This window comes from Setaria viridis, chromosome 9, assembly GCF_005286985.2.
Source record: "Setaria viridis chromosome 9, Setaria_viridis_v4.0, whole genome shotgun sequence".
In the NCBI taxonomy this organism is placed as follows: Eukaryota; Viridiplantae; Streptophyta; class Magnoliopsida; order Poales; family Poaceae; genus Setaria; species Setaria viridis.
Window position 1 is genome coordinate 23,575,323 of NC_048271.2, and position 11,735 is coordinate 23,587,057.

Below are 11,735 nucleotides of genomic sequence, written 5' to 3' on the forward strand. Positions count from 1 at the left end.
CCACCACCACCGGCGGCGTGCACACCCAGTGAGGCGTGGGCCCAGATGAGTAGGACCCGGATTGTCATCGACTGGGTAGACGCAGGAGTGGCGTGACGGGGGCCTGGGTCCGGATAAGACGGCCCCTGCCTGCATGGAGTATCGACGGGCGTGACGTCACGCCGAGCCGCGTGGGCGCGCCCCGTCCCGTGAGGGGCGCCTGCGGCGACGCTCACGGCGTTAGCCGGGGACGCGCGGAGGAGTTTACGCCCGTGCCCCTGGTAGCGGTGGGCCGTCCTGATAGCGGTTTTGTTTAGCTGCTGGCCCGCAGATGTGGTGCTCAGGCGCTGCACGCAAGCCTGCGTGCCCTAGTATATTGTTTTTTAGGCTCCGCTTTTGTTTCATGTTAGTTATTTTATTACTTGTTTTATTTATGTTTGTTAGAGCTTGTACGGGGATCCTTTTAGCTTTAACATCGCATACCTTCTTTGAGCACAAAACGTACACATCTTCTTTGAGCACAAAACGTACACACGATACGTTGACCAAGAAATCACCTTACCCTTTTCTTCCTATTTACTTGTGATTTTTCTCCATGCTTTCCCATTTGACCACCATAGCAACTGGCCATCGTTAGCCCCACTCTCGACTAATTTTGATCCGTTTCAATCGAACCCAACCATATACGAAGTTGTTAGTCCGATCCAATCTCAATTTTGCGAGCATGTATAGCTCCAAGTGAAGCTGTTATCCTCGCTTCCAACCACCTTCTTATTTCACCACCCCAAATTGCTCCCCACTGCCTCAAATTGGTCACCACCACTTCAACTCCTCAAATTTGTCGCCACCTCCACCCCAATAGCTGTTGTCTTCAATTGCCATGACCCTACTAGCTACCACCGGCACTCAACCTTAGTTGTCATTGGCCTCGACCCGACCTAGCAATGCCTACCTTGAAGTGGAAATTTATTTCTCTTGTGCCTCGTGCTCAAATTAAAATGATATGTGGTCATCAACATCAATGTCTTTTTGGCAAGAGAAGTTTTTTTTTATTTTGTTAAGATCTCTCTCTATACCTTGGATCACTACTTTTCTTGTCAAAAGCCACTACCTATTCTGCCCAAGCCACTGGCACTTCTACAACCCACTCTAAAACTATGAAAATCTGTCATATTGCCTTATTTTCTCCCCTATATATGTGGTACTTGTGCGTCTTTTTGGTGGTTACTAAGTGGAAATAAGTGTTTCTAGGCCCTAGAGGCATAAGACTGGTCTAATGAAAAAATAACGAATTGAGAGTGGTTGAATTTGTTTTTACTTCAGAATTGAGCGGTGTACATAATCCTTGGGCTTAGTATTATAGATCTAGGGGTAGACCAAGGATTCTCCAGTCTTCTCATCATTACTTCTCCCAATTAGGGTTCCACCTCACCTTAGTAGTACACGGTGACTCATGTCGGGAACACAGGGCTCTTCCCTACTTCATACATTGAGGTGTTTTACGAATCTCATGGATAGTCAACCAAGGTGGGGGTCGACTTACAACCTCCAGCTCGGAAGACATGCTTCCAAGAGTGTGCCGATCGGAGATCCTCTGGGTAGCGCCAAGGGAGAAATGATATGGTGTTTGGATACAATGTTAGAATGTATAGCATCCACTCTTGCTCGTGGTGCATGCTATAATTAGAAGACTATTGCTAACTAAGACCCAATCACATTAGAGACATGCTTATCAGGAAAAAATTATCATTATGTTTTGCGACTCCCTCTTCAAAAGGAAAAACCTTGGCCTTTACAAACTCTCATGGTGGCTTTTCGTCAACCATGAAGCTCAAGTCAATATAACTATCTTCCAACCAAAATGCATATATATTAACCAAAAGAAAAGGACATACTAAATTCTATTTCCAAGCAACTACCACTTCTCACTGTTACTATTCAAACTAGCAATAATTTAGTTAAATAAAATGAAAATACAGTTAATATATTTGTTATCAGCAATAGTTTAGGTGTGTCTTATAATTATAGCTATTTGTTTAAATATTTTTGAAAAATAAGAACAGTCAAACATTAAATCGTAAAATCAAAAGTGATATTTTTTCTTTATGCTTTTGAGACGGAGAGGACAATAATTTACGAATACGTAATCTACGAAATAACTAGCCATCATTTCACTTGAGATAAAATCATTCGATCCAATGGGCCCACTAGCAGTCTAGCACCCGGTGCCCCAAGACTCGGTCCACGATCCCACCAACCTACTCCTGCCTACGTCTCCCCGCCTCCCCCTTCCTTTTGCCCGGCTCCGAAATTCAAAACCATTCGAACCCACAGCCGAATAAACAAACCACACACGTACCCTCCCGAGGGCACTCCCGTCATTTCGCAACTCACCCCGCGTCGCCCAGACGGCGGACGTCAGCCACGCGCCGCGCTCCCATTGGCCGGCGCCTGCGCCCCGGGATCCAGAGCAGGCAGGGGTGTAGGGTACTAGGAGCAGGCCAGCAGCACAGGGAAACCGAAAAGCAAAGAAAGTCACACACACCCACACGCATCCACACTCTGCTTCGCACAGACCAGCGCGCGCTCTTCCCAATTCCGCAAGGACCACCGGTTTGTCCCTCCAATTTGGCGCGGATTCGGGCTCGGAGGCGCGTGATCTCTGAATTCCAGGTAATGCTGGCGCCCAGATTGGGCTGGTTTTGCCGGGGTTTTGGCTGCATTTTCCTGATCGCGAATTGGCCGTATTGTCGATGCGGTGGGGAGGTTTAATTGCAGAATTTACTGGGAATTGCGGATCGTGGCCGCTTGATCTCGTTCTTGGAGGGAAAATCTTTTACTGATTGATTTGGTTTTCAAGGCATTCTGGGGGCGTGTTCTGATCGAGATTCGATTCGTTCTGCAGCGAGGAGGTCCAATTCGGTGTCAATTTGCGCGAATCCTGCCTCCCCGATGCTCGATCTCGAGTGCCCTGGAAGTGCATTCGCAGGATTGGCCTGATCCCGCCGCGAATTTTGGGGATTTACTGGCCATCTCGCCGTGCAAGAACAGGGGAATTGGGTGGCAATTGGGGAGGATTCGCGGCAGGGGGGACGCTGATCCGGTGGCGAGATGATTGCGGCGGTGAGCCAGGTGCCGGCAGGCTGGGGCGAAGATGAGATGTCCGTGCTGCCGCGGCACACAAAGGTAGTGGTCACCGGCAACAACCGCACTAAGTCCGTGCTCGTGGGTTTGCATGGAGTCGTCAAGAAGGCCGTCGGCCTCGGAGGATGGCATTGGCTGGTAATTCGCTGTTTCCACTCGCAATTGCGGCTTACTTCCTATCTTTTTTATTCCCAGATCTTGTTTTGCTGCAATGTAAATTGCTTTTCGACTGGTTACTTTTGGGTTTGAGTTGCTCTATGCTTTCCGATCAGGTCCACGTTGGGAGGATTTTAGCATAATTTAGCTTGGATTGCTAATCTGGATTAGTTTATTGCAGTTTCTATCGATCTTGATTTCTTTACCTTTTGTTATAGTTCAGGTTTGAGTTACTGCTGCACTTTTGTTGCTTGCTGTTTGATAGCTCGATTCATTGTTGGGCTATTCCTAATTGCTTTTGGATCTTGCTCCCGATCTAGGTTGCAATGTTGCACTTAAATTTATTCCCAGATTGAAACTATCTCCAGCTATCTTCCATTATTCAGAAGGAAACTTAGATCTCCGTTCCTCACTGTCACTTCGTTGTTTGTGGTCCGGGTTGCCCTGGAGAGTTTCAAGTTGTTTGATCTGTGTTTGAATTGGGCTGTCAGCATCAATTGTGAAACTCGTGGTCGTGGTCTCGTGGACCCTATTGCTTGTTGGGTTGGATATCTTTGGCTACCTACACTGGAGTCGTGGTTGCGCTTAGTGCTAGATTTTTGGGGAATTTTAATTGAGTTGTGTTCTTTGGAATTTCTAGACGCACCTGTTAAATTATTTGTTCCTGTATGCGTCTGGATTTGAGCCTTGGCACTTGGAACTTGGGAGGATATTCTTAGGAATATCTGCAGGTTGCATGCACTCTGTCAGTATTCCACTGTTCCTAGCATTTTGTCAGCACAATGGATCGGCTTATAATCTTAAATGGATTGTAGATTTATCCTTTTTGTTTTTGTTATGAAAAATGGATGCATAAAACTAATGCCAAGCAGTCATCATGACCTGCAGTTACCGAGTTCATAGACATCTGAACTGTTTACGACCAACCTGAAAGTAAGAATTTTGGAGAATTAACAATATTACGTGAGCATATTTTCGTTCTGTAATGCTAATGCTGTCTGTAGATGTGATCATGGTTTGCTGATTTCCTGCGATATGTTTGATTCTGGTTCCAAACTTCCAATATAAAAACTGCTTATGTCGCTATCATATTCATTGGCAACGAAGATGATGCATTGATTTAGACTTGTCACCAATGTGATAGTTTGGTCCTATTTGGCACTCTGCCCCTGTTTTCCTGATGTACCGCACCACATGTTCTCTGGATCATTTTGTGTCAGGCATATTTGACGCTAGGTCCTTTCTAATCTATAAATAAATGCATAACTTGACTGAGATAATAATAGGTATGACAACATTTGATTTCAAACTAAGTGGTCATGCTAAAAGGTGCCAATTTGCATCAGTTGACATTTTGCACTCAATTCCAAACAAAGTGTGATTTTTGTCTGCTGTCAAATTCCAGGTTCTTACTAATGGCATAGAGGTGAAGCTGCAAAGGAATGCTTTAAGTGTGATTGAACCTCCGACAGGCAATGAGGATGATGATAAATTCGATTGTGAAAATATGCAATGGAATAGTTCAGATATGGGTAAGATACTAGGATGGTATTTTTCATTTCAGACATCATCCTGTTTCAACATGTGTCTTTTAAGTGTCATAGTTCGTGTTTAGAACTCGTTCCAACATGCTTGATACCCTGATATACTTCAAATTGAGTATGCATAGATGCTTTTGGTTTTATTCATAATGCGTTTATTTCTTGGAGACCGCAAGCATTACATTTTTCTTACAAAAAGTTAAGAAACAAGTGAGCCCTATTACTTGCCCTAAGCTCCAGTTTGGTCTCTTCTGCACTTACTGGCCATACATTTTGAATGAGTTTGATTCTAAAGCGTGTGGTCAAAAGTACTCGAAATATACCAGCATTGCATTTGATTAAAGAATATAATTACACATGCCTTTAGGGTCACGGATCTGTTTAGCTAATCAGAAGTCACAGTTTTCTTGTTACCTAACCGAGCCCTGCACCTTTACGTATGCTGTAATGTTGCTTTGTTTCTTGCAGCATCCGATGACGCACAATCACCAAAGGCAATGCGGTCAAGGAGCAGACAGCATAGGGGATTCCACAGAAAATCCCTCAGCCGCTCAATGTCATGTGACTCCCACTCCAAGATGTCTGTTTCATCTTCCGCAAGAGCTCACACGGTACGACTTTTGCTCCTTGGGTTGTGTGCTTGAGACCATTTGGTTGGAATCCAACAATCATTCCACAGTAATCTATGTCAATGCATGTAGTTGATCTCAGTCAGTGCTCAACTGTGTTTGGACCACATTGCTTCTGCAGCTTGTATCTTTGCATTTTGCCTGAAGTGTTGATTGTTAACTCTGCAGAAAGTTGACCTGAGCAAGCTAGAACTGACTGCGCTGTGGAGATATTGGCGCCACTTCAATCTCGTAAGTACAGCTTTGATTCCTAGATTAAAGCCCTGCTATCAACTGCGAATGTCCAATTCCATTGTTCTAACTGACTGCATTTGCTGAACAGGATGCAAGTCCTAATCCGTCCAGGGAGCAGTTGATCGATGCTGTTCAAAGGCACTTCATGTCCCAGGTTGATAAACAAACTTCAATTCTTACTTCTTGTCCAGCAACTTGTATCATTATGGTATGAGATCCTGACATGATCTAATTTGCTTTTGCCCATGCTGAAGCAATTGGATGAGTCACAGGTCATCATTGGCTTTGTTCAAGCTGCGAAGAGGCTGAAGACAACTATGAAAGTGGCCTGACAGTGAGGCCTGAACTTCAACTAACAGAATCAAGATAGGATGCAGCATGTTTGATGAATGTTGCCGTGCTATGTAATATATATGCATGAAGTTTCTTAGACTCAGGTGGCTAGGTTAATGCACAACTAGACTATGTTAGCCTCATCTGATGTAGATATGCAGCATTCTGTCTAAAGATGTTTCAAGTTTCAACCTCTAGCTCAGTTATTTCCTGCTGACTGGACGTGGATTGAAATGACAAGTTTAAAACAAGTTCTTTAGTTATCCTTTGGGTGTTTACCAGCCCACGTTCAGCCCAGCAATTGCATGTAGAATTAATCAGGACTGCAAATATGGTGGCTCGAAGGGCCAGTGAATTACCCAATGATGGCTTTCGTATGGTAAAACCCTTCTGAAGTAGGAGCCAAGACTCAGAAAGTCAGATTTGTTTGATAAAAGTGACATCACCTAGCTTCATCATGCGCACCTTTCAAAGTGGTCTGAACATCATGGAATAGACAAAGTGGGCAACTTTTGTAGCAGCCTCATAGTCCTACCTGAGTACTTTTGGAAATGGCAGTAAAAATGTAACCTCCAACTTTGATGCAGCCAAACCAAAGGCACCCATTAGTCCTGTGAGAACAAATTCAACAAGGATTAAGTGGGTCATTCAAAGGAATATGAATGTTGCAATTTGCAGGTGATCCCAGCACCTAATAATAGATCATGCCAACTTGTTTCCTGTTTGAGAGTAACCCATGCTAATGCAAAACCTTTACATAATCTCAAGAAAACAGTCCATCTTAAGCTGCTGTATACATAGGAACACCACAGGAAAAGAATACTAATTGTAGTCTAGCTCTAGCATGTTAAGCTTGAACAGTAAGAATTCCTCCATAAGAGATTTGCATGCCGATTCTTAAGAATAAAGCATAAACTTCTTCCAATTAGCTTGATAACTTTTCAAGTAACATAGCTCCAGGGTATGTTTGCTTTGCGTCCACAACGTGCTGTGCTGCAACTTGGGTGTGCCGCCTATGCTTAGGCTCCTGTTTGGCCTGTCACCGCAGCTTAGGCATACCGAAGTTGCATGCTAGATTTCTGGTTCATTTTGTCACCACGGCTCGCCAAAAGTCTGGTGGATGATTTGTCCACCAGACTTGCAGCGCCGCCGGACTTACATATGTGTGTATTTTGAGCTCTAATGTGAAATAAGAAAAACTTGAGGGAAGGAAAGTTGATGAAAAAAAGGTAAATACCTCTCCACTAGCACCTTATTTTCACTTCTCTTAAAAAAAATATGCTTTTTTAAGTTTGTCTTAAACTTTAGGGTAAAATCTATTTTACACCCTTGAACTATTGCCAAAGTCCAATGTTCAATCCTGAACTCCTAAACCGGGCATCGACAACCCTCAAACTATTGAAACTTGACAAATTGCTTCTTTGATCCCATTCAAAGGAGGTTTTTATTTGATGTGGTACTGACATGGAATCAGTTTTGACATAAGGGTTAGTGATGCCAAATGGTGCTCCTCATCTCTATAGGAAATCCAATAATACAATTTCAGGTCTCACGCTTAAATCCAATAGATTTTCTGCAACGAAACCAATAAGCTAACATCATGATTTCCAATTCTAGGTTATTATTATAGTTTTGCACTAACTTCGATGCCATTCCTTAATATCATTATCTATAGTTTTGGACAACATGAAGCTCCAACTTTACACTTTACAAATGAACCCAATTTTTTTTCATATCAAAGCAAATATCAAGGGTACATGTGTGCCAATACCTTCAAGCTGAGGCAGGATGGATCTGAAATGATTGAGCTAATAATTAGAACACCGTATATGAAGCCATCTTGAAAAATCACCCATGAAGGCCGCAAAACAGATAGTTACATAAGCTATCTTCAGATGAGCACTGATCAAGATACTGAAGATGCCATTGTATATTCATTCTTTCTCTTCGGTAGTATTCTGATTCCTGTTTCCGCCTAGCCTTTTGCAAGCCATGTATCAGCACTTCATATGTACCCGAGCAAGCAGGTATTCCAGTAGTTCTCATTTGTGCGAATAGATCAAGAGCACCATCAACTTGGCCAGCTTGAAAATAGGCATTGATAAGGGCTGTGTAGGAAACTACATTCTTGTCTGCAGTCAACAATCTAAAAATATGAGCTGCGTATGCAGATTGCCCAGCATAGCCTAATCTGAGTATTAAAATAGCTGATAGATATGTCCCAAGATTGTAACCAGATTTAATCAATCCTTCAACAATCTCTACAACTAAATCAAATGAACCATTCCTGATGTATTGACCAAGAAGAGAACAATATGCAGATCTACCAAGTTCACACCCTACTCTTAAACTATAACGCATAACTGTGAGCCCACAGGACAGTCTACAGTCTGCACAGCTGGCCTTAATAACATCACACAGGATATGGCTTTCCATTTTCACATTCTTTGAGGTCATTGCATTAATCATTTCTTCTATAGCAGACCAGTTTTTTGCAGACAAAAGGTAGATAATAGTACTTTTATCAGTAATGTAGCCTTGATCAGATAATATTGGGTCACATTCAATGCCTTCATATGAAAGATGAGGGTTTACTTCCCGAAGAAGTTCATCGCTATCACCACTAGCTTTTAGAGCTTCTAGTGCTTCCAAAAAAATAGGCCGGCGAAGAACAATGAAATGCTCCTTCATGTACTGAAGAATGCGAGTCATAACTGATGTCTCACCAGCCCTGGAGCATTTCTGGACTAGAATATTGCAAAGTGCTTTGTCTGGTTCTATGCATGCTTCATTCATCTTGTCCATAATCTCAAGAGTAGCTTCAAATTTTCCTGTGTTCAGTTAGATTTATATTAATATATGATGGTACAAAGACTTGTAATGTAAGTATATACAAATCATATCAATGATATATGTCAGCCAAAATGGCATTTTGGATATAAACTGACATATTGTTTAAAGAGAAAATTGTTAACACTTCGATTAAATTGAACAGTTATCAGTAGGATTAATGCCTGAAACTGGGAAATGACACTAGACAATGTACTTGCATTTAAGAGGTTGGAGAAAACTGTTGTGATTTGAGTCATACTTTAATGGTACAAAGATAAAACTTCCAGCAGCCAGCGCATAGTACAACTAAGAACTAACATTAGTAAGATGCTTTTTTGCTCTGGATCCAAATTTGGGAGATGAGCTGATAAAATGAAGACGCAGGCTTCAGACCTCGACTGGCACTTAGGCCCACATAGAAACTCTTCCCTGACTACAGATTTGTCAGTTCCTGCTTACAGTGTATGCAAGAATGCTTAAATGGAGCTTTCCAATTTTCATAAGAGAAATTTGAGTCGTGCAAGGTGATATTTTCAACAATACATGGATCTGACTTAGATGGTTACTCAATTGAATTCAGGAACACTATATAGATATTCGAATGCTGAATATGATTCTTCAACAATGTGGGGGGTAGTAGGTACATTCTCAAGGCTGTAGAATGGAATGGCTGCAGTTACTTCATTTCTAGTCTAATAATATGGCCAAACATAAGTGAAACTAAACATGAGAAAATGAAAAGTAGGTAGTTAAAGGAGCCAATGCATTTCCAACGACTAGGGTTACTAGTTTACTAGTTAATGCAAAACTATATAACTAAAGGCAACTAAAGTTGTAGAAGCACAGTTAACATCACAGAGAACCAGAGAAACGTGCCTCAAATCACACAAGCTAAGCCATATCAGCAAAGTATGTGCAGCCTGATAAACATAGGAGAGTAAGATGCATAATTTTCCAATCCAGCTGTTGCACCAGAAATGAAGCATACACTCCATTTGATAAAACCAAGTAGATCAGGATACCAATTTCCAATCTTATCACCCACATTCCAAGACAAACAACCGAAGATAACCTGCCACCATCAAGCATTTCATTGAGCAATTCCAACACAACCCACCATGGCTCCTTTAACATAGCCAACAAGGAGATGCCACCTTTCCAGCGAATCATGAAACAGCAACCGAGTATCTCATATCTAGAACGCAGTAGCTAAGCATGATACCCAGATAATATCGAACGGGCATTGGACCGAACACCTCACCTGCGTCAGCGAGATGCTCGATGAGCACCGTGTACGTCTTGCAGGTCGGGCGCAGCCCCTCGGCCACCATCTCCCCAAACACCCTCCGCGCCTCCTCCGCCCTCCCGGCGTCAAACAAGATCTTGACGCACGCCGTGTAGCTGACGACGGTGGGCCTGCTCCTCGCCTTCATCTCCACCCACACCCGCATGGCACCGTCCACGTCCCCGGTCCGCGCCAGCCAGTGCATGACGGTGGTGAAGGTGGCGGCGTCGGGCGCCACCCCGGCTCGGAGCATCTCGGCGAGGAGTCGGAGCATGGCCGGCACGCGGCCGGCCTCGCCGAGGAGGTGGATCATGGAGGTGTAGGTGAAGCGGTCGTGGCGGAAGGTGGGCGACGCGGCGGCGGCGAGGCGGAAGAAGAGGAAGGCCTTCTGGAGCGGCGGGTGGGTCTTGAGCACGCGCGCCACGGTGTGCGAGTCCCAGGCGAGGCCGGGGAGGGAGAGGAGGAGCGGGCGCGCCGCCGACCAGGGGTGGTCCCGGAGGATGGCGGTGGCGCGGCGCACTACGTCGCGGGTGTAGGTCGGCGCGGCCGGGGGAGGCGGCTCGGCTTTCCCTGCGGGTTTGGGGTGGCGGCGGCGAGGTGGTCTGGCGGGGAGGAACCGGCGGCTGCGGCGGAGCATGGCGGCTGCGACGAGGGGAGACGGTTTCTCCGCGGCTGAGCAGGTTTGGGGCGGCTGCGACGAGGGGAGACGGTTTCTCCGCGGCGTCGCGCCACAGTGCGCACGCCGTCTGGCGACGAGCAACCGAAAAGTAGTGGCGGCTGGTGGTGGTTGTGCTCCTCCGGCGCGGCGAACACCCTGTCCGCGCATCTGCTGGGGTTACCCGGCAATGCTTCGGAGGCTGGGCCTTGAGATTTCCCCGGCAAGCATGAGATGGCCCAACCCAACCAAGCCCGTGCTATCCCAACTCCGAGCCTGGTTTAAAAGTTAAAACCCAACTACCCATTACCGTACCCAAGAGGCCTGAAGGCTCATCTACTGAACTTATAAATCCCTCAATATTTTCGGAGAGTTGCGATCCCAAATTATAGATCGTTTTGATTTTTATTTATAAATTAGAAAATATGAGGAAAAAAGTCCCAATACACATTACGCAAAACATGAGTGATAATTTGATGTTGTTTTGTTTCTAAATTATTGATTTTTTCTTCCTGAATTATTGAATATAATTTTTTTGCTTCACTTTTTATCTTGGTCGTTTGTTCTTTTATAACGTTGGTTTTTATTTGATGTAGGTCCTACGGGCTTAAAAAATTGATTAGTACGTCATTCTTATCCCAAAGCCTAAGCATTGTGCCTATTTTCTTGATCTCGTCGATCTGGGAATGATCGTGTAGTTCCCTCGTGCTAATCACGTGAGATCAAGCGAGATCAAGAACTAATCAGTTCTGTCATGTTTTCTTTTACAACGCTCATTTTTTTAATGTTGACGCACGCTTCCTCGTCGAGCCCATGCACTGCACCCCTATTGCCTCCCCGCTCTGTCGTTGCTTCCTCACCGACCTCCTGCGTTGAATCCCCACCAACGCTAACCTGCTTTCCCGCTGCTGTGTTGTCGATTACTTGCCGCATGATTCCTTGTCACT

At 44.5% G+C, this 11,735-nt stretch overlaps 2 protein-coding genes across 3 annotated transcripts; one reads left to right on the forward strand and one right to left on the reverse strand.

Moving 5' to 3' along the window:
- The first annotated feature begins 2,477 nt into the window (after window positions 1-2,477).
- On the forward strand, window positions 2,478-6,279 carry LOC117838256 (uncharacterized). 2 transcript variants are annotated; one of them, XM_072290702.1, is made up of 7 exons: window positions 2,478-2,652; window positions 2,840-3,261; window positions 4,685-4,811; window positions 5,289-5,431; window positions 5,618-5,680; window positions 5,772-5,837; window positions 5,938-6,279. In XM_072290702.1, exons 2-7 carry the CDS (start codon window positions 3,091-3,093, stop codon window positions 6,013-6,015), a joined length of 648 nt encoding a protein of 215 aa, XP_072146803.1. In that variant the 5' UTR covers window positions 2,478-2,652; window positions 2,840-3,090; the 3' UTR covers window positions 6,016-6,279. The 2 variants fall into 2 exon arrangements, with proteins under 2 accessions (XP_072146803.1, XP_034574100.1); XM_034718209.2 differs by having other exon boundaries at window positions 2,885-3,261.
- Window positions 6,280-8,451: 2,172 nt separating this feature from the next.
- LOC117838255 (uncharacterized) lies at window positions 8,452-10,956 on the reverse strand. The gene is given in 3 exon segments (XM_034718208.2): window positions 8,452-8,674; window positions 8,677-8,847; window positions 10,110-10,956. Coding segments are annotated over 3 exon segments (867 nt in total). The 5' UTR covers window positions 10,771-10,956; the 3' UTR covers window positions 8,452-8,639.
- Window positions 10,957-11,735: the final 779 nt, after the last annotated feature.

Bases quoted from the DNA above. Each gene is read 5' to 3' on its own strand.
- LOC117838256 (XM_072290702.1), top strand. From the start codon at position 3,091: ATGATTGCGGCGGTGAGCCAGGTGCCGGCAGGCTGGGGCGAAGATGAG. The intron at 4,812-5,288 runs GTAAGATACTAG...TGTTTCTTGCAG, and splicing joins ATGGAATAGTTCAGATATGG to CATCCGATGACGCACAATCA. The intron at 5,838-5,937 runs GTTGATAAACAA...CCCATGCTGAAG, and splicing joins AAAGGCACTTCATGTCCCAG to CAATTGGATGAGTCACAGGT.